This window comes from Montipora capricornis, chromosome 9 (assembly GCF_036669925.1).
Source record: "Montipora capricornis isolate CH-2021 chromosome 9, ASM3666992v2, whole genome shotgun sequence".
Taxonomy (NCBI): domain Eukaryota; kingdom Metazoa; phylum Cnidaria; class Anthozoa; order Scleractinia; family Acroporidae; genus Montipora; species Montipora capricornis.
This window is the reverse complement of record NC_090891.1, coordinates 37,356,016-37,376,015: the sequence shown is the minus strand read 5'-3', so window position 1 is coordinate 37,376,015 and position 20,000 is coordinate 37,356,016. Positions and strand designations below refer to the sequence as shown.

Sequence of the window (20,000 nt, the reverse complement as noted above, 5' to 3'; positions counted from 1 at the left end):
TAATTCCATTATTCAGCCTATTTATTTCAACTGCAAACATAATTAACACCAGCAATTTTTCAATATCATGACAATGACTTTCTTATGTTGCATTGAACGTGCCATAAGATTTTCCTGGAAGAAATAAACACGAGGTCTACAAAAAACTTGTCAAAAAATTGGTTTTCAATCTGTAAGGGTAGACATGCCATTCGTCTGAATACTGTCACAATTTTTACTGGGTTTTATTTAGGGCTACCAGGAGCTCGTGTCCGGGGGATACGTATCGCTTGCTGCGTTCTCAGTTATAGAGTATTAGGGAGCTTAAGCATGCGCGTTTGTGAGACGCGGACGGCAACCAGAAGAGGACATTTCTCGTACCAGGACAGTGGTGTCACCCAGATTTTTATACGAATCATTTCTAATGGAGAAAAGATAGTTAGCAATGTAAATGTGGTTGTCTCATTCCGGTGCTCCATGTTTAAGTATTCCGGCGTTCCGTGTTTAAGTATTCCGGCGTTCCATGTTTAAGTATTCCAGCGTTCCGTGTTTAAGTATTCCAGCGTTCCGGCGTTCCAGCGTTCCGGCATTCCGTGTTTAAGTACTAGCCTAGGGCCTTTTATACGAGAGAAAATAAGCCGCGGCTTACTCTGGCCACGGTGTACAAAATACGCAAAAGGAACAATTTATACGAATATATATTCCCATGTCAATATAAGCCACGGCTTGAAAAAGACGTGAACGTAGATTTTGTTCCATTTATACGGGGTGAACATTCGAGTCTTCTGTAAGCAGCGGCCAGAGAAAGCCGCGGCTTATTTTCTCTCATATAAATGGGGGTATGGCCCTATTGTGATTGACCATCTTCGGAAGTTCGTGGTTGACGAGCACCTTGATCATTCATTTGGCATGTTAGCTGTGTCCTTTCAACTTTTAACGTGGTGCACCGGTAGTGCAGAAGACCTCATTTTTTCTATTTATTTCAACTAATGTCGATCGAGATACATAATTACTGTTCCTTTGTGTTCAAAATGTCTTTAGGGCAGCAAAAAAGTGTTTTTCTTAACCTGAAACCTTATAAAACAAGCTCAAAATTGCTGAGAAAAAATCGCATAATTTACATTATTTATCGCATAATTGGCCTTTCTAATCGCACAATCTGCCCTGAAAAAATCGCATAATTTGCATTTTTTAATCGCACTCTGTCAGAAGGCCTGTATAAATAATGGTCATTGAACTGAGTGGAGTGCACTTTTGTCTGATTTCAAAATGGCGCTCGCTTGATTTGAAATTACAAGTATGATTTCACACCAAAATTGCATAACACAAAATTTAATATTATTACCACTTTATTACATCCATTTAGAAATCAGACAACAATTATTATTATTTCACAGCTAAAATTCAGGATTTTAGTCAATACCAATATTTTATTGATCCAGTTGGGAACAAAAGTTGCAACACAATGGTTTTCTTTGTCTTACATTTTCCTGCAATTTGATTGGTTACCTTAAACAAGCCTTGAAATCTGATTGGTTGTTTTGTTTTAGTGTTTTATTCTCGTTGGCTAAGGAAATGGTGCGATTTAAGAGCAAACAGTGTGATTTGCGAATAAATCGCACTTCTGAGAGCCAATCAGATTGCAAGGACCACCAGTTATTTCCAAATGGATGTAATAACATTATTAAATGCTCGGATACAATGCATCATTATTCTGTCCTCTTCTAACTTGTACTTTTTTTGTCACCATGCAAGCATAAGGTTTGGTCTTTATTACTGATTGTGTATTTTGCATTCGAAGGATTTACTTCCTTTATGCAAGCAACTAAAAATGCTAGAATATAATGTCTGACAACCATTTAACCAATTGACTCCCAGGGGTTCCCCATTGACGGGTAAAATTGTCTGGCGTTAGAGTAAAATACTACAGTAAGTCTGGCCGGTTCAAGCCAGTTTAGGAGTCAAAGGGTTTTTAATCTGATTACCTCTGCAAAATTTATGCTAGGTTTAGTTGTTAGTTACACAAGCTAACTATGACTATAAAAAATGGTTTGCAACAAAAATTGCACTTACAATAAACAATAAAAATGAAGAGTACAGCAAATCCCCATTGAGGCATTGAGAAATGAATGTAAGAATAAAACCAAATATACCTAGAAAAAAGTAAGTTAAGAAGGCATTGTTAACATTGATCTAGTGAAAGGCTTGTAATCCCACAATCTGATTGGCTAATTTGTCATCGTAGATAAGAGTCTAGACAACGTTGCTCATGTCAACGTGTCACACAATAATATTGTAATAGCCAATCAGAAATCATTGTTCATTTTGCAAAATAAATCAATCAGATTGCCGGAAGATTATACATGATACTTGCTCTTTCTTTGTGTCACAATGTTGGTGATGCTCTGAAATAATCACTTTCTTTGACGTAAAAAACAAATCGAATGTGGTTCAGCGTTGTCTGTACTCTCATTGACAACGACATTCCTCATCACAGTGGTCAAAATTTGTTGTGGACTCAATAGGCTGTGGATTGTGAGTCCACAACATTTTCACCATTGTGATGATGTCGGCAGAGTATCATTGTTGATAGGAGTACAAACAATGCTGAACCACACTCAATTTGTAAATTGTAGTGTAGATGGTACATGTGTAATTATTTTACAGCCAGGGCCTGTAAATGAATAAATTAGTTATCAGAAATGAATCAGCCATACTTCAATGTTTTTGCTGTTTTACTAAAACTAATACATATTACCGGTAGCATCGTCCTACCCTTTGACACTGAACTTACTTACCACGGAATAAGAACTCCCAATACTGCATGATGGCTGGGAAGTCCCCTATAGAGAAATATAAAAAAGAACTATGTATTCATGTTTCATGTCTAAAGAAGAATAAATTATAAACTTGTGATAATAATGAGGTATGATGATAATATGAGTAAGTACAATACTGGTCACTCCAGGATGTACTTTATCAAAATAATATTATTATTTCAATATACAATGTATCAACGCGAATCCAGTATTACATTGTTTCTTACAGTAGGAACTGTTAAAGCCCACATTAGTGTTAATTGGGTGCCGGCAAATATCCAGGCGCTTCCACAGTTGTTGACTTATTTAAATTGCAAAAATTGGCACTATTGGGAGTGAAAGGGTTAAATGACGCATGATTTGGCAAAGTTAACCTCAAGCCAATGCAGTTCTTCTCGTAAGTGTATGTGACCTGCAGGGTGGCCCAGCCTGGCCCAGCCTGGCCCAGCCCAGTCCATGGGATGATTGAGTGGACGTTCGGGTTGTTGACGGAGCTGGTAAGTATACTTTGGGCACTCACTGAGTGGGTATGGTTTTCCACTGACTTGCTTTCATTGTGATGCGCCAGTTGCCTGGCTGCTGCATGGGTGGTTCCTGCAAGCAGGGTTGTCAGAGATACCTCCATGCCATACCTGGACTGGGTCAGGCTCTGGCCAACACCTTAGGCACCAACTTCCAAGCCCGTTGAGTTTTTACTCAAACTACAGCTGTAACTAAATAATTGAAACGTTTTGATAGAAGCTCACTATAAAATAGAAGATCTCAAGGAACTATTTTTGAGGTAATGGCTACAGTACCATGTTTGTGATGCATTTTCTAAAGAAACTATTGGAGGATGCGGTGGCCGAGGAAGGCAAAGAACGTCCTGTTATGAAATGAAAACATAAAGGGTATTAGCAAGATCATGGAATAAGACATAATTCATTGCAAATTTCATCACCATGCTGACTCCACACTCTTAAGACATTTTTTTTTCTTAAGACTTTTCAACATTTGAAAAAATATCCTATCTCTTTAGTTGTTAGTACATCATTGCCGTGAAATGAAATCAGACCTTACTACTTAGTCAGTAGAGAAATCATGGTGAATGTATCGAGAGGTTGTGGCTTCAATTACTGCATTGGTCAGAGTTTTTCTCTTCAGGGCTTAAAGTTAAAGAAAAAAATCCAGTCATAATTTTGCGACAAGATAATAAAATTAAGTTGCAAGTTCACAAATTTTAGTCTTAAATTGTGTTGCCAGCTGTTTAACGAAAAAAAGTATGAGCTCGAGTATCCCATAGTTTGAAGTGTGTGCCCGTTGTTTTTTTTTGTGGAAGTCTGGGTTTAACTTTTAGCATTTTCAAAATGGAGTATTTGATCTCCATTGCCAGCTACATGTGAATTTTCGTGTATAGATCTGACAATTTTTTGCAAAAGCCACAGATATTCAAAACACGGGAAAATACTCAACTGCACCAAATTTAAGTGATATTAACTTCACACTTCTATCAAAGATTGTCAACAGAAAACCGCCAAGTGAGTCGGGTGCTGTTTATGCAATACATTTTCTAATTTTGGCTGGGGTGATCCGTTGTGTTTTTTTTCATGTAACCAAGCTTTTCATTCTGCCAAAAACTAGTGGCCCAGTGAGCTTTGGCCAGACGACGCCTAATTTCAAGTACTGCTGCTCTGTCTCTTTGTAAGCTCATTTCCACATTGAAATGATTAATGTGAGAAAATAACATGTACCATAGCATTTCAAGTTACACTCTGATATTATAGGTAAGTAGTTCTGCACAAATGACTGTTATAAGTTACCTTAAGAAATCCAGCAACATAAAAGCCAATGCCCATTAGCAAGCACAACAACCTGCCAAGCTTGGCATCAATAATCCTACAAATAGAACATTAATTTTATGTCAGTGTTTAATGATGATAAACCCCAAGAAAAACCTCAACTTGGAGCAGAGGGTATAACAGACCAGTTCAAGAGTCTAGGAATTGCATACCGGCAACATTGGTGGAAGGCCAGTGCCCTCACCACAAAGAAAGCCCCCCACCCCATTTCTAACAAAAAACTCTAGATAAGATTTCACCCCATCAGGGCCATGAGTGTTAACCATGTCAATGTCAGTCAAAAAAATATGTCCCCTCTAACCCAGATTTCTCTCCAGACAGTGAGATTTAAAGAATTTGATCTTTCTAATGCAAGATGATTTCATGGATCAATGGGGATTGGTTTGTAAAACGTTGAAACTGTGGCCAATGTTCAACTACAGACCTATGCCTGGTGACCAGAAAATAACTGTACAATAATTTGCAAGCCACTTCTGGCAGAAGAGAGTTCCAAAAGAACAATCCTGCATTGCAGAAGCAAAGTCATCTGTCTAACGACAGACGATTTTACTCGTCAATGGGGAGCGTCCTAGGGCATTTGAGGTGTGAATGCGTTAACTCAGTCAAAAACTACATGTATGTCCCCATTTACCTATTGACCCCAGAGAGTGACACTTCAATAGATTTTACTCTGTCTAATCCCAGACGATTAATTTTTACTCGTCAAGTTTAAGTTTAAAGAATTGAATTCAAACAGCTTACAATGTACTTTCATAAACTGCACTTACCAAAGTATAAATACACCCATGGGTATATAGAAATCTTCTGTGCCAAAAAAACTATTTATCTTCATTACTTTTGTCCAGAAAGGGGTGCGCCTTCGCTGTTGATGTGAAGAAAGGCATTAAATAAAATGATTTTACTTCACTGTGCAATTCTTTGTTAGTCTAATTTGTTATAGAGCGAGTTTCAATTGAATGTCATAAAACCAGAACCAAAGTAATTACTTTGGCCAATCAAAAAGGACGAAGACAATCCAGTAAACCAATCAAAACTTGAAGTGCATGTAAGTACACATAACTGACACAAAGTGTGGGAAAATGTACACGTGTGAGCGACAATTGGTTTTGGTTTCACTTCTGGTTGGTTGAAAAAGTGGCACGAGAACTTTGAACCAATCATTGAGTGAAGTAATGTAAAACCAAAGCAATTAGCTATTTACTTTCGACACTCAATTGAAAACCGCTCTACATGTACAACAAATTTTGGAAGTTATACAATAATGACAGAATAATGAAGGTTTGCTATTGTAGCAGAGCTAGGAAGATTTTATTTGCCATAATAATCATAAACATGCAAAAACAACCACCTACATGTAGAAAACACAGTTCTCTGTTTTTATTGACAAACTACCTGAGTGAAAACCAATAGCCTAGAGAAGGTGTGAGATCAAAGAGAACCACATTGGAGGATCAGATTAAATTATGTTGCGCAAATGGATAATTTTTTTTAATGTGAAAATAAAAAAAAACTACTCTGTAAACAAGAGTTAGACGAAATATAAAAAATTGAAACAGGAACATCTGCTTAAAAAGCAGTAACAACAACGTTAAACATGACACGAAAAACACTGTTTTATTGAAAATTCCCTATGGGAACATGACCTTGGTCTTTCGATGTAAATATCATTGACATCACAAAAAGGATGAAGTGGCAGGATCTTAAATATTTGGTTACTGTAAATCAGAAAAAGAGTGCAGTACATGTGTATTTCTTACATAAACATCAACAGGACAGCATACCTGCCAACCCCCAGAGTACAAAAATCTGGAGACATCTAAAAATTTTTGCATTGTAAGATTGTCATTTTCGACAATATCTGAATTCTCTCCGAAAATCACCCGAAGACCTTCCGAATGTTCGCGACGTTTCTCGATTAGAACAGCAATTGCTATTGTTCCCATAACCGCGCCAACTTTCTACCACGTATTGTGCAATTTGATTGGCTGATTTCTGACCAATTACAGTACTTGTTAAATAAAATAGCCTATTATAATATCAATTTGATTGCTCCGTTTTACGTTTTCGGAACCAGAACAGTTCAAATGAGAGCACCCGTTGAAGTCCTGAATTTTTCAGGCTTCTCTACGCAATTGTAAAAATTGCGTTCATAACTGCGAAGATCATAGCTTCACTTGATTAAGTAAACAATGTTACAAATTTCAGTTTTACATACTAGATAGCTATAGGCTGTTAATTATATGTCCATATGCTATTTAAGATATCAGGCCTCAACAGACCATACAACCTATCAGAACAAAAATAACTTGAACAAAGTAGAAACATTTCTGTGGGCTATACAAACTTGATACACTTGATTCAAATGAGAAGCTATAAATCACTCAATGACAAACAACTGGCCATCGTCCACATGAAATGTACCTTCCGGATAATTTTTTGCCCTGTCATTAGCAGTAATATTTACAGGAAGATGCGATTGTTTTCGGTTTCGAAGAAGCACTTAGCGTTTTAACTACAAACTTATCTATGGGGTATTTTGTCTCGTGCTAAATGAAAGAAGCTACATATTGCAAGCGACGATAGAGCTGTTTTTGTGCCGATTCTTACGTCAAAAATAGCGCGGGATTAAATAACATCTCCAGAGAATATATCAACAATCGTGAATGGCCTATTAACACAAACGATTGTCTATTCTTTGTCAATAAGGAATCGCTTCTATTGAGAACTAGTACGAGGTCCCCGACATGCAAAACTACGCACAGAATGCCTGTTTGATTGATCGAACACTCGCGCACGATTTTGGTGATTTCTAACGTCTTTTGAGAGGTGAATCACCTTGAAACAACGCTTAAATTGTCATAGAAATTAAGTAAGAAGCCAGTATTTCCTTGCTCTTTCCTCGAATTTTGCAATTTTGCCTGAATTATACGATTTTTGATGAATTATGCGAAACGGTGCAATTTGAGGTCAATTATGCAAAATTGCAACATCGCAGAATATCAGAAGCCCTGTAGAGTTGAACTCAGGCTTGCAGTGGTGGGAGGCCACCCTGACTCTCCAGAAATGCAAGTTTGAATATCCTGTAGTTCTTGGTCTGCGCCTGTAGTTTTTTTGCTGAAGTCTGGGTTTAAGTTTTGGCATCTTCAAAATGGCATCTTGCATCACCATTGCCTATATGTTTGTGGTACTTTCTCTTGCATTTTCCTATCTGACAATTTTTTGCAAAAGCTACAGGTATGCAAAACATGGGAAAAATTATATATGCTCAACTGCAGCAAATTAATAATAATTATTGTTATTAACTTCAGTACTCATCAAACATTTTCTAATTTGGCTGGGTTGTCTTTTCTTTTGTCCTCAAGCAACCAGGTGGCTTTTTCATTTTACAAAAAACTGGTCATCCAGTAAAGTTTCTAGTCATCTCACATGACCGGACGACCACTAATTTTGAGCAGTGACAGGGACATACTGTACTTATTAGTATCCAAATCTCATTGCTCAGCAATATAAAAAACAAACATGGTCAGCTTATACATTAGGTTGATTTCATTTGTTATTAGTCTTTGTTGTGTGACTAACCTGTGTTGGCTTTTGCAGCTTTTCATTGTTGGCTTAATAAAGAACAAAGGTGTTACAATGCCAAAATCAACTTTGACAATAATTAATCCTTCATTGATACAGCACTGTATATAAATAAAACATAAGTGCCAAAATTGTTGCCTACTTCCTTCATTGTCGGTTAAATAAAAGAACAAAGGAACTTTGACAATTACATATAATTATCTATATCTGTCATTCATATGTAAAACCTAACAGAACTGCCAAAATTGTTGCTTACTTCCTTCAAAACTCTCTGTATCATAAAATATAAATTGCTATAAAGTATTGCAATTTATTTTAGATGTACATTTTCATTGTTTTTCAAGTTGTGGTAGATACATGTAATTATGTATTACAATGCCAAGATCAACTTTGACAATTCTTTATCCTTCATTCATATGCAAAACCTAACAGAACTGCCAAAATTATTGCCAAAATGGTTATGTCATTCTAGACTCTTCCCAAAAAGAATAATTATTGGAAAGGCATTCAGCTGAATGCACGCTTCTCCAGGTGTGACGTCAAAGAAGTTGTTAAAAATTGTCAAGTGCATTTACAGTCATTCCTAAATCTTGCGACTTAGGTATAAATTATATTTTGTTAGCATGAATACCTTGGCTCAACAACGAGATTATCCCAAAGAGTAAACACAAAGAGCAGCTGCATCATACAGTGTAGTAACATGAGATCATAGCGTCACAACCAAATGTGTACATTTTCTACATAAATAGGTTCCAGTCTTGATAAGCCTGATTGCTGAAAATGGGCCAAAACTCATGTTGTGCAAGATGATCGAAATTTATCCGAAAAATCACCAAAAATAATTCGACAAAGAAATGATTATTCTAGACTCTTTGGCATAATTAACCATGTACTTCTGTCTAAGAAGCTTGAAATAGTAGTTGCCTTCTAATTTTCTCTTAAGTTGACAAATATAGCTATAAGATAGTTGTGGAAATTCGCTACAAAATTCCGAGTACTGACAAACAAATGGGTCCTTTCTCGCATATTTTGCATTGCAAGTTATTGCCATACTGTATCGAATGATCGTATTTGACACTGACCTCAATTCAAATCAAAGCACAGGCTTTGAGTAAAAAGCAAAATTGGACAATTTAAGAACCTGATCCACATTTAGAGCAACCAAACTTTAAGGAAATAGGACGAAAAATAAAAATATCCTTTCAACGAAGCCATGAAGCGAACACCAGAAGCCAATCAAAAGCAAATGCAATAAAAACGCAGTCTTCGACTTACCTGAAGAGCGACTAAAGGCGGAGTACCGATCAAAATTGAACCCAAAAGTCTGTGACGAAGCCATCTTCCTATAGGCCCAAGTTTGTCTGAAAGACAGCAATAAGAAGTACACATTTTCATTAAAAAAAATCTCATTCCTTGAGGAAATTTCTGCAAGATGCCGGCCGGAAAGGTACTTGTACACAAAGCGAAGGGCCGCGAGGTGAAAATTACAGGACAGAACCAAAGGGCCGAGGAACTCCAAACAAAATGGATTGCTCTTAAAAGACTACGGTGATCTTACCTATAGGAGCTGAAATATACTCTTCGCTATCGTCCTCCGATTCGCTGACATTCTTCTCACACTTTTCGTCCTCTCCAAATAGTCTAGCCTTCCTTTCGTCAACCATTTTCGCCTGAAAAAAAAAAACCGGCTGAAATTGATCAGCAGCCACCCCCGCTCAGAAGTACATGCGCAAAACGCACATGCTATTCCAAGATGGCGGACGTTGAGGACGATGAAAAGTTCTTGTATGGAGGTACAGTCTGAGAACTTTTTGTGGATTTGTTACCATTCAGATCTTCTATTTTTCCACCCTGGTCAGAGTTTTTCTCTATCCTTGAGTGGGCCTATTTCTATTAGTAGGGCTAACGCTTACATGGTATAAATGGGTCGGAAATAGCACTTCACATCACCCTCTTAATTCTGTTGAAATATAAGTGCTACACGGCCATCGTTTGCATAAACGTAACCCCTTGTACTTGTACATGTTCATTGCCGTGAATTTGAGATCTTCAATTCCCAAGATCTGCTTCCGTCTGACCTTGTAGCTCAGTCGGGAGAGCAGCGGTGATCTACCGGGTAACCCGAAGATCGTGGGTTCAATTCCCACCCTGGTCAGAGTATTTCTCAGTCCTTGTGTGGGCCCATTTCCATCAGTAGGGCTAACGCTCACATGGTTTACATGGGTACGAAATATTATAGCACTTCACATCACATAGTTAATTCTGTTCAAATATCAGTTAGTTAAGTTATCAAGGAATTGGCCGCAACCAGAACGCGTTTTTCGAAAAATTTATTACATGACTTAAATTTACTCAATTTTTCTGATCTTGCCACTAGTGGAGCACAGTTTGTACTCAACCAAGAAGGGGAAATATTTTCCCCTCCATAAGTGGGTCGTTCTTTCACTTAGAAAATTGTTGATATCCACTGTCCCAAGATGAAGTTCATATAATTATCTCTTCCATGAAAGGGACTTTTGGTTACAGACATATACTAGAAACAAACCATGAGTAAGTGGAATGCTGGCAAGAGTTAGAAAAACTGATCACATGCCATGCACAACAATGCTGCCCTTGATACGGTAGACACGACCCAGAGTTCCATTACTGGGAATCCAGAAATCGTTGCTTCTCAAATGATCTCAAATGAAAATGATTAGAATGGCTGCCTCCTAACCTCCACAGCAAACAGGAATGTTTAAATTTCAAATGCTGTATTTCACTTTTTGTTTCACCCTTTTTCAAAACATAGATTTGATGTGCAAACGTTTATTCGCTTCTTTCCCATTCCCATAATGCAATGCGTTTGGGGGCTTTCTTTGCATAAAAACACGTCATTTACTCTTGGGACTGTATCATGCTTCAGTGAACTGGATATCCATTGTTTTTCTGCAAATAACCCCCTAAAATGAACTATATTATGGGATTTGTCAAAATAGCGAATCAAGGTTTCAATGAAAATGAGAAGTTAATACTTATAATTGCTTTTTTTCCAAACCAAAGGTGATGATTCACAAACAAAGGAAACAGAAACAAGGTATGAAATGTTTTTTGTTATTAATATTATTGTTGTTGCTGTAAGGTTGTTAAGATAATATATTGCAAACAGTTTTGAACGGTTCATCAACATAGAACTCATGATGTTCAAACTGTATCATTATTTCTTTAACCCCTCCTACATGTAGTTTGGACAGAGGCATCCACTTAGATTTGTGCATGTGGTAAATGCAAGGTCTCAAAAACGGTGACAACTGTTCCCCATCCACAATAACTTTTGGTACTCGTCTTTGTTTGTTCTTAAGTGTTGTAATAAAGCAAGAACCTAAAGAAGACAGAGATATTACTGAAAATGGCTTACAGGCACAAGAGGAAGATGACTCTAAGGAAGCAGGTGAACTGGTAAGCTACAGTGTATGGTCAAATGTTACAATGTATGTTGTAGTCAAAGGTACATGTAGTTTGCATTGAGAGCTTTCTTTGTCCCTAAATGAACCATCATTCATATGGCCAAATGATACATTGAATTATGATGATGATGGTTTATTAAAATATTCAAAAATAGCACCCTAGTGGTGAAATACATGTGAATTTACAAGTATACTTTAAATATTAAAAAAATACAAAAATCTTACATTTGACCTTAGAATTAAAAGTCTAAAGGGACTGGGAATTACAAGAGTCAGTATATATATATACCAATGAAACAAGACGCTTAGGTTTGCTTGATTACAAGGACTGAGCGTTAGACGCCATTGTTGGAAAAAAGGATTTTTTAAATCTTTCAGTCCGGCATTTAAAGAGTGATGCATGGTTTTTGTTGCGCAACTCATAAGCATGGCAATGGGCGCGCTTTGGTAGTATGAGGTGGTGCAGCCGTGACCCAGGCACGCAGATACTGTCCCAGACTTTCTTACAGAGTTCGTCTTTTCTCACATTTAAGCGAGTGGAGTTTGCAGCCACAATGGCATCTCTGTAGCTCAGCGCCGGTAAATAATATACGCAGAGCTCTTTTCTGGACTGTCTCGATCTTGTCCTTGAGGTAAATTGGCAGGCTGGTAGACCAAGTGACGCAGGCGTATTCGAGGACCGATCGTACCAAGGCATTTTAAGATGTTAATAAGGTCTTCCGGTGGAATTCCGGACCGCTTGAGCACTCTTAAGATATAAAGGTGTTTTGAAGCTTTGGAGACGATCTCACACACGTTCTCATTCCACCTAAGAGTGTCGCTGATAGTGACTCCAAGGACTTTATGTGAAGAGATGCGTTCTAAGGGACGTTCATTGACGCACAAAGGGCCGAGATCTGGCCGTGTTCTAAGTGAGCTAATCACAAGTTCCTTGCACTTCTTTGGGTACTTCTTTGTGATTGAGGATTATTATTGATGAAACCTAGCAGAGTCATATAAGGGAAAATGTCGACAACAAACTGTTGTGAAGTCCTTTTTACCTATTCTGGTCAGTGAACTCAGAGGTGATTATGATAAGCTCTATTCACATACGAAGTGCCAAAGAAAAACAAAAGTGCTTCTTGTAATCATAATATATAATTATTGTCTTGGTGGGTAAGAAGTTGGTCTTTTAGGGTGACATGCAAAAGCTGAAAAGCATTGTTACTCAATTAAACCAATCAGCAGGCAAGAAATAAGCATTGTGATTGAGGTCTCAATCATTGTGGATCACTCTTTTGCTTCTGTTTGTTACTCTGTTATCTCAGGGTTTGTGTGAGTTGCTGAGCAATTACACATGGAGGATACATTGTACCACCAGGCAGCCTCAGTGATTTTCCAGATCTATGAGTTGGCTTACATGTTGGTGGAACAAGCTAGGTCTTTCATCCTCACTGTCATGACCTCCCGTAGTAGATTGCTGACAATGAAAGTTAGAATCGCAGAGTCGCTATTTCTGTTTGAGAAATTCAGCCTTGTTTGTGTGTTTTTGGAATAAGGTTTCATCTTCGGATTGCTGTCATAATCCATCAATAATTCCTTATCTCCCATTTCAAACCAAGCTAAGAGAAATTTCCTTTATCTGGTTTTCTGTGCGCGTGCTTTAGAAAAAATAAAACTATTCATATCAGAAATTATTAATTATCCGTGCATCTTACAAACTTTGAATGAAGATCTTGTCTTTTAATGGAGAGAAGCAGCGAATTATGCACGGTAGAACCAAAGGTGTTTTTTTTTTCCAGTGTTTGCTGTGACATTGCACAATGGCCTCTTGCCAGCGTAGGCTTTCAAAAAACAAACTTTTCCTTCCAGAATTAATTGTTTCTCATCCTTTTACCACGAAGGTAATAAGCCGTTGGAGCAAAAAACCTTATCTTATTCTAAGACCAAGTGGGTGGTTGAAAAAGGCAAACAAAAAATCAGGTATGATCCTAAAATAGATCGGCGACGTGCCCATTCACCAGCAGTGAGCGGGGAAGTCACTGAAAGAAAAATGAAATGGAACATCGTCATGGTATATATCATTACTTTTACTTGCAATTTACAACATATTCGCCTTAGCAGCAGTGATTTATCACCTGACTCACGGCCTTTTCATTTTAGGAATGATTTCACCCATTGAAACAATACATAAAATGAAACAAACGCAAACTTACGGTGATATTCAGACAATGACAACAGATGTGCCAGCAAAAACAGTCATTCAAACCAAGTCTTGACTATTCAACCAAAGTGGACACTTGTCATGAAAATGTTGAAATGCGAAGCTGAATAAATTCTTTGGAAACCAGTAGTGCTTTTAGCCATGCAAAATTTTTCTTTGAGAAAAAGCTGCTATAAATTGATGTACAACAGTAAATTCTGCCCTCTTTTACACGAAACTCTGTGTGTAAAATTTTACATGCACTTTGAAGAAATTCGTGTGTAATTATTTACACGCACACTTTCGTGTATTTTTTTACTCTCGCGTAACGCGTGCGTAACTTGCATGTAAAATGCGCACAATGTTGTGGACTTACACGCATGATACGTAAGTGTAATGCTGCTATTCCTGCAGTCAGTACTGTAGGCAAAGCCACAAACTGTCTGGTTACTTCAAAAATGCAAATTGAAATCTGTTAATTGTGTTCTTAAAACAAGTCTTGATTTTGCTTATCCAAGTTTGTTAAAATGAATAATATACAGTAGACCATTAATTTTTAACCCATTGACTCCTGGTAGTGAGACTTGATGCATGTAGATTTTACTCTCAACTGTCTAATGCCCTGGGCTTGGTTATTCAAAAGCTGATTAACGCTAATCCCAGATTAAAAATTAACCAGGGAGTTTATATCTCTACCTACAAATGCTGGTCAACACTGATATTAATTTTAGGAAAACTTTACATTAGAAGATGTGAATCTTGAAAAACAAAAATAAGTAAAAGAAACTTTTGTCAAAAAGTTGAAAACATGAAACAGACTGAAGTTTATGCTAATCCTGGATTATGTTAAACGGTTCTCGAACAACCGGGCCCTGGACGGTTCAGGAGTCAAAGTGTTAAGAATGATTTTGATTGTTTCAATTTAGAGCAATGAAGATGATGACGATGATGATGATGATGATGATGACGATGTCCAGGTCACTATTGGTGAAATTAATCCTTCAGGGGCCCCTTATGGGTGAGTGGTATCCTCAGCCTTCTCAAAACCGGCCGGTCGACAGCTCAATGAGCCGCCTCCTCAGAAAGCTTGACCGTCTCCTTCCAGTCAGAAAATGTCGGACAACACATTTTTAGCTCAAACGTGAAGTCACTGGAGATATTACAAAAGCTTGAAAAAAGTTTGTTTCACGTACAAATTCGCGTCCGCAATATTTTTTGGCGTCGCGCACATGAAATGTTTATTTAACTAACATTGCAGTATTTCTTATCAGACTCCAAGCAAGTGTCAATTCCATATGTTAAATTTCGTCACTTTAAATCCCCCAGATTGCACTAAATTGCATCTGTGAGTGTCTAAATTTAAAAAATTCCCTAGGGCAGCATGCCCCCAGACCCCCCTAGAAGCTTGCGTCCTTTGGGCACTCGCTTGGGTGCCTATAGCACCAAACCGTCTCCACTTTCCTTATGACCTGCTCCCAAAAAATATTTTGAGAAGGCTGTATCCTTCATAAAAAATGCAATAGTATGAGTCAGTGTTTCATCAAGAAATTTCAAAGGAAAAAAGCTGCAAACCTTCAGACTTGCATGTGGATCTCTCACAAGAAAACAAAAAAATATTATAATAGACGGCATACAACTATATGTTATTATAAGTCCCTGTAAAATGGCTGCTTTGGACAACCTCTGTAAATAATTATGCTGTAGTGTGGATCATCTAACTTTTTTTTTTTGAACCATTGAAAATTACCAGCCCCTTTAAAGGGTTCAAATGACTCATAATGAATAGCTAGACAGCTGGAAACATTATCTCCATTTTTGACATGCATCAGGGCTAGTTATGCAGGTCCTGTCAACTGGAATTTCAAATCAGGCTCTGGAACTGCTGCAGCAAAGGACAGAACAGCAAGTTTGAAAGATGGCAAGGGCATTGATGTAGAGGCAGTTGGCACTGTCAATGGCGTTTCTATACACGAATTTGATTTAGACTCGGTGGATGATAAACCCTGGAGAAAGCCAGGTAAGAAATTATGTCATTGTTCAGCTTCACCAAGGGTCTTGTCGACAAGATAATTCCCTGTTAAGCCACATGGAATCAGGTGATGCTTGGCAACTGTCTCCTTTGCATTTGTTGTTAGGGTCGTCATGCAATGCTCCTCCCCACTAACAGTGTTACATCACCCTAATAATGGCTGCGTAGGAGACTAGGCAACTACTAGTAAACATGGCAAAAGCAAAGGAGTGCCTTGCTTTACATGAATTTAAAAAAAATTATTTGGATATTGTTTCTCTTAAGGTGCTGATATCACTGACTACTTTAATTATGGATTCACTGAAGACACATGGAAGCAATATTGTGAGAAACAAAGGCGAATGAGGATGGAACTACAGATGCCCAAGAAAATATTTGTAAGTAAACAAATGGTGGCTAGGAACATTTAATTCGCTGTCTGGATAGTCTGGTACATTTATTTAGTTCTTTTGGAATTTCAAGTTCAAAGTGCCATTTGATTGAATTTATTTCAGTTAATGTAGCTGATTTAATTTAGGGGTTATTTTTTGTATAATAATAGAATTAACTTAAATTGATTTAATGGAGAAAATAAATTAAATGGCGTAGGTAGTGTAACTAAATTAAGGGGAATCAGCCTGAAACCACCTGTATGATATATGTACATGTAAGTTACCTTGTCTTGTACAGTGCATCATCATAGTTCATAGTTGTGGGAGGAGAATAAGGAGTAATAGTATGCTTAATATTTAACTAATAGAAGGCAATCAGTAGACAAACTAGAATAATTGTTTGGATATTGAAGGCAAATTCAGGAATTGGTTAGATTAGGATTTAAACCTGTCCAGAGGATCGTCATGCCAATCTCTCACCACACACCACTTACAGTACCATTCTCCTCATTCACCTAACCCCCTCATCCTTTATAGCACAAAATAATTATTAACTAGCTGGAAAATGTAATGTGAATCGTTTGGATTTTATCAGGTTCATCCACAGCCAGTTGATCCCGTTATTATGCCAGATGGTAAGTCAAAGCGAGAAGAAAAATATCGAACAACCCTCTTGGCCTTAAATGGTAGCTGGCATGCTTTTGTTAAATTTTCAATGTTAAATTCAAGTGCATCTCTGTGTGTTGGATCAATGAGATGATAGAGGTACTAACTTAAGGACGTTCGCGCCAAAATCTTCCTACGGTGAGATTTTCTTCATTTCTCGCCTAGAGTTAGGTCATAAAGTTCTTACTCCAAAAATGGAAAAAAAAATGGGGGTCACCGACTTTGTTTCGGAGAAAATGGCAGTGGAAAAATGCCTTAATTTCGAGAAATCGGTCACAATAGCGAGATGTAGGCTCATCTGCTCATCCATTGAAAATCATAAAAATAAACTGTTGGAGTGAAAGTTTCCATGCATAGGTTTTTAGGAGTGAGATTTTTAAATAATTGTATGCCGCTAGGGATGTGGTAAACAGTAGAGTTCATCTTCGACGAGTGTTTTCGTAAGCTCTATCCGTTGCAACCACTACCGGAATTCGATGGCACGAGGAAAGAAAATGTTAAAAAAAGATAACTTCTTACGGTGAGAATTTTTTTATTTCATCATATTTTGTAGATAGTAAGTAAAGTAAGTGATTCATGATTTAAAAAATAGGGGTCACCGATGATCTGAACGAGTAAAATCGATGTGATTTTGCAAAGCTCATGGAAAGTTAGTTTGTCACGCTTTTGCGTGACCTGTCGGGCAAGGACTGGAACCCAAGAGAGGATCGATCGTTGAAGAGATGAAAGGTTTTTACCGAAAAAAAAAACCTTTTTCGAGCATAGCAACGACGTTTTAAGCAGGGGTCATCTTCATTTGGTTGGTGTTTTGTATAATATCTCCCCATTGCCGTCATGCTCATCCTCTGGAGTGTGTTTTTTGTGAAATTCAATCGCTGATAGTTTCCACGCAGGTCCGCACTATTCAAGCGGACGAGGACGAAAATACTTCTCAATTTTCACGAAAGTAAAGGAAAAGAACTTTAAAAACATGCATTCACTTTGAACTTAAGTTCGTAGGGTAATAAAAACATTAAAAAGAAATAGCCCCATTAAATTTACGCAACGGTTCGTCCACGACTTTTCCAAACTTTCAGCCACTAGTCTACTCGACCTTTTCCAGAGCTTTTCCATCCTCCCGCTCACTTCTCTTTGAAGTTTCTTGATGATTCGGAAATAAATGTGCCATTCTTTTGCCGGCCTGTAATTTTTTTTTCGGCGTTATTGTCGCCGTGTTATTTTCACTGATGCTTGAAAAATTTGTATGAAAGTCAAGTAGACTAGTGCACGACTGATAAAACCTCGCGAATATCAGTCGTGCAGTAGTCTACTTGACTTTCATAAATATTTTAAATCAATTTTGACTGATCACGATCTTCTCTGATCCAACGCTGTGCAAGACTTACCGTCCACGGTTTGCGCAAAGGTTTTAAAACCTCAACTTCACTAATGCTCAAAGTAATGCGTGACATATTACGGTCGCGTTACATGCGCAGTAACGTTGCGCACAAACAATTAGCGCGAACGTCCTTAAAAGTAATCGCTGAAAGAAAAATAATTATCGTTAGCTCACAAATCGTTCTCGCAGTGGTTAATTTATTTTTATCAATAATATTTGTTTGATGAAACCAAATTTTCATCTCCAATTTTGTTTATTAGCTCTTACTGTTTTGTGCAACAATCCCGAGAACTGTTGTATTGAATCTTCCCTAAATATAGCATTAGGTAATTGCATGAGGCCAAGTAAAGTTAAGGATTAATGACACGTGTACATGTACATGTATATTCAGAAGTTGCCGAGATTTCACGATGAGGGCAATTTCTGCAACTTCTAGTTGCAACTTCCAGCTTTTCCCCTCTCCTCTTGAAAAATTTATCAACGTTTGATTTGATTTGCGTTAATTTGTTGATTCCATTATTTTTACATGTACATTGTCCCCAATTATTGCTCCAGCGCTTATAGAGGACTAGACACTTAAATAAAGTTCCTTTCCTTTCCTTTCCTTTTTCTCCCTTAATTTTACTTGTCCCCATGCTATTACTTTATACATTCTAATTACTTATTCATAAAGTGCTAAAAAATTTTAAATCAAGCTTAAGGTCAAAAATGCACGCTGTTGTGCAATTTCATAGGAAGTGTTCCTTGTTCAGTTAGTGTCAATGAACTGTAAAACCCACAAATCACGTGAGTGAAATTTTATCTCTGTACAGCAACACCAAAGCAATGAAACCAGTCCTGCTAAAAGAACATTTAAACTGTACTACATGAAAATAATGAAAGTAATTTTGTATGGGGCAATTACCAAAATTAATGAAACATGCCCTGTCTCAGTCAATCAGCATGTAATTTTACCCTCTATGATATAAATTGGAATTACATATAACGTCTAAACTGGGTGAAGCCAACCAATATAGAAAAACAACTTTAAATAAAGATTTAAAAGGTTCTTTAAGTGAGCAGTGCTCACTTTTAGTAAGCCTTAGTTTATTGTGCACATTTTCGTTCTACAGGGAGAGCAAGGAAGGCAGGCCCACCTCCAGAGCGGAAGATGGAGGGAAGCATTGATGTTATTGGAGCGGAGGGTTCAAGAGGTAATTGATTGCGTTGTGGGGCAAATCATAATGGCCATCGTTTTTGTTCTCTTTGTCCCATTCAAGCTTGGATCTTTTTACGGTTGTGGTGAACTAGAGTAATATTTAGTGGCTTTCTTAGATGAGGTACTTTACTCAGAAGTTCAATCTCCAATCAACGAATTCATTGATTGTGAATCGATCTCAATCGAATTTACTGCCCCTTCAAGGAATCTGCCATCTCTGAAGTCTAATTATGGACTATTTCTGAGACGGAGCCTACGGTTTATAGTCCTTATCCGAGCAGACTTGAAAGTCTAACCATTTGCAGTTGTCATTACTGTACAAAGGCAGCACTTTAGAACTCCTGGGTTATTTTAAGATCCTGAGTTTTCATCCGGCTGGGGCTTGAATCCACGACCTCCTGCATGATAGCCCGATGCTCAACCAACTGAGCCACCAGTGTGCGCTGAACCAACAAACTCAACTCACATGTGACGCCTTGTGTTTTTTTGGTGTTGGTTTCGTTGCAGTTGAA

At 37.6% G+C, this 20,000-nt stretch overlaps 2 protein-coding genes across 2 annotated transcripts in view; one reads left to right on the top strand and one right to left on the bottom strand.

Annotated features, from left to right (window-relative positions):
* The window catches only part of LOC138016052 (sphingosine-1-phosphate phosphatase 2-like), a 19,951-nt gene extending 10,040 nt beyond the window's left edge, over positions 1–9,911 (bottom strand). Inside the window, exons 1-7 of the mRNA XM_068863213.1 lie at positions 9,777–9,911; positions 9,494–9,579; positions 5,404–5,498; positions 4,598–4,673; positions 3,596–3,663; positions 2,778–2,822; positions 2,053–2,132 (exon numbers count right to left, since the gene is read on the bottom strand). Of these exons, the coding sequence (XP_068719314.1) occupies positions 2,053–2,132; positions 2,778–2,822; positions 3,596–3,663; positions 4,598–4,673; positions 5,404–5,498; positions 9,494–9,579; positions 9,777–9,882 (556 nt within the window). The 5' untranslated portion in view covers positions 9,883–9,911. The remainder of the gene's footprint in view (positions 1–2,052; positions 2,133–2,777; positions 2,823–3,595; positions 3,664–4,597; positions 4,674–5,403; positions 5,499–9,493; positions 9,580–9,776) is intronic.
* A 38-nt stretch (positions 9,912–9,949) lies between these two features.
* The window catches only part of LOC138016044 (pre-mRNA 3'-end-processing factor FIP1-like), a 34,575-nt gene continuing 24,524 nt past the window's right edge, over positions 9,950–20,000 (top strand). The window contains exons 1-9 of the mRNA XM_068863206.1: positions 9,950–10,011; positions 11,261–11,294; positions 11,560–11,656; positions 14,773–14,864; positions 15,676–15,863; positions 16,140–16,252; positions 16,842–16,881; positions 19,403–19,483; positions 19,996–20,000. The exon at positions 19,996–20,000 is cut by the window's right edge and continues 112 nt beyond it. Of these exons, the coding sequence (XP_068719307.1) occupies positions 9,972–10,011; positions 11,261–11,294; positions 11,560–11,656; positions 14,773–14,864; positions 15,676–15,863; positions 16,140–16,252; positions 16,842–16,881; positions 19,403–19,483; positions 19,996–20,000 (690 nt within the window). The 5' untranslated portion in view covers positions 9,950–9,971. The remainder of the gene's footprint in view (positions 10,012–11,260; positions 11,295–11,559; positions 11,657–14,772; positions 14,865–15,675; positions 15,864–16,139; positions 16,253–16,841; positions 16,882–19,402; positions 19,484–19,995) is intronic.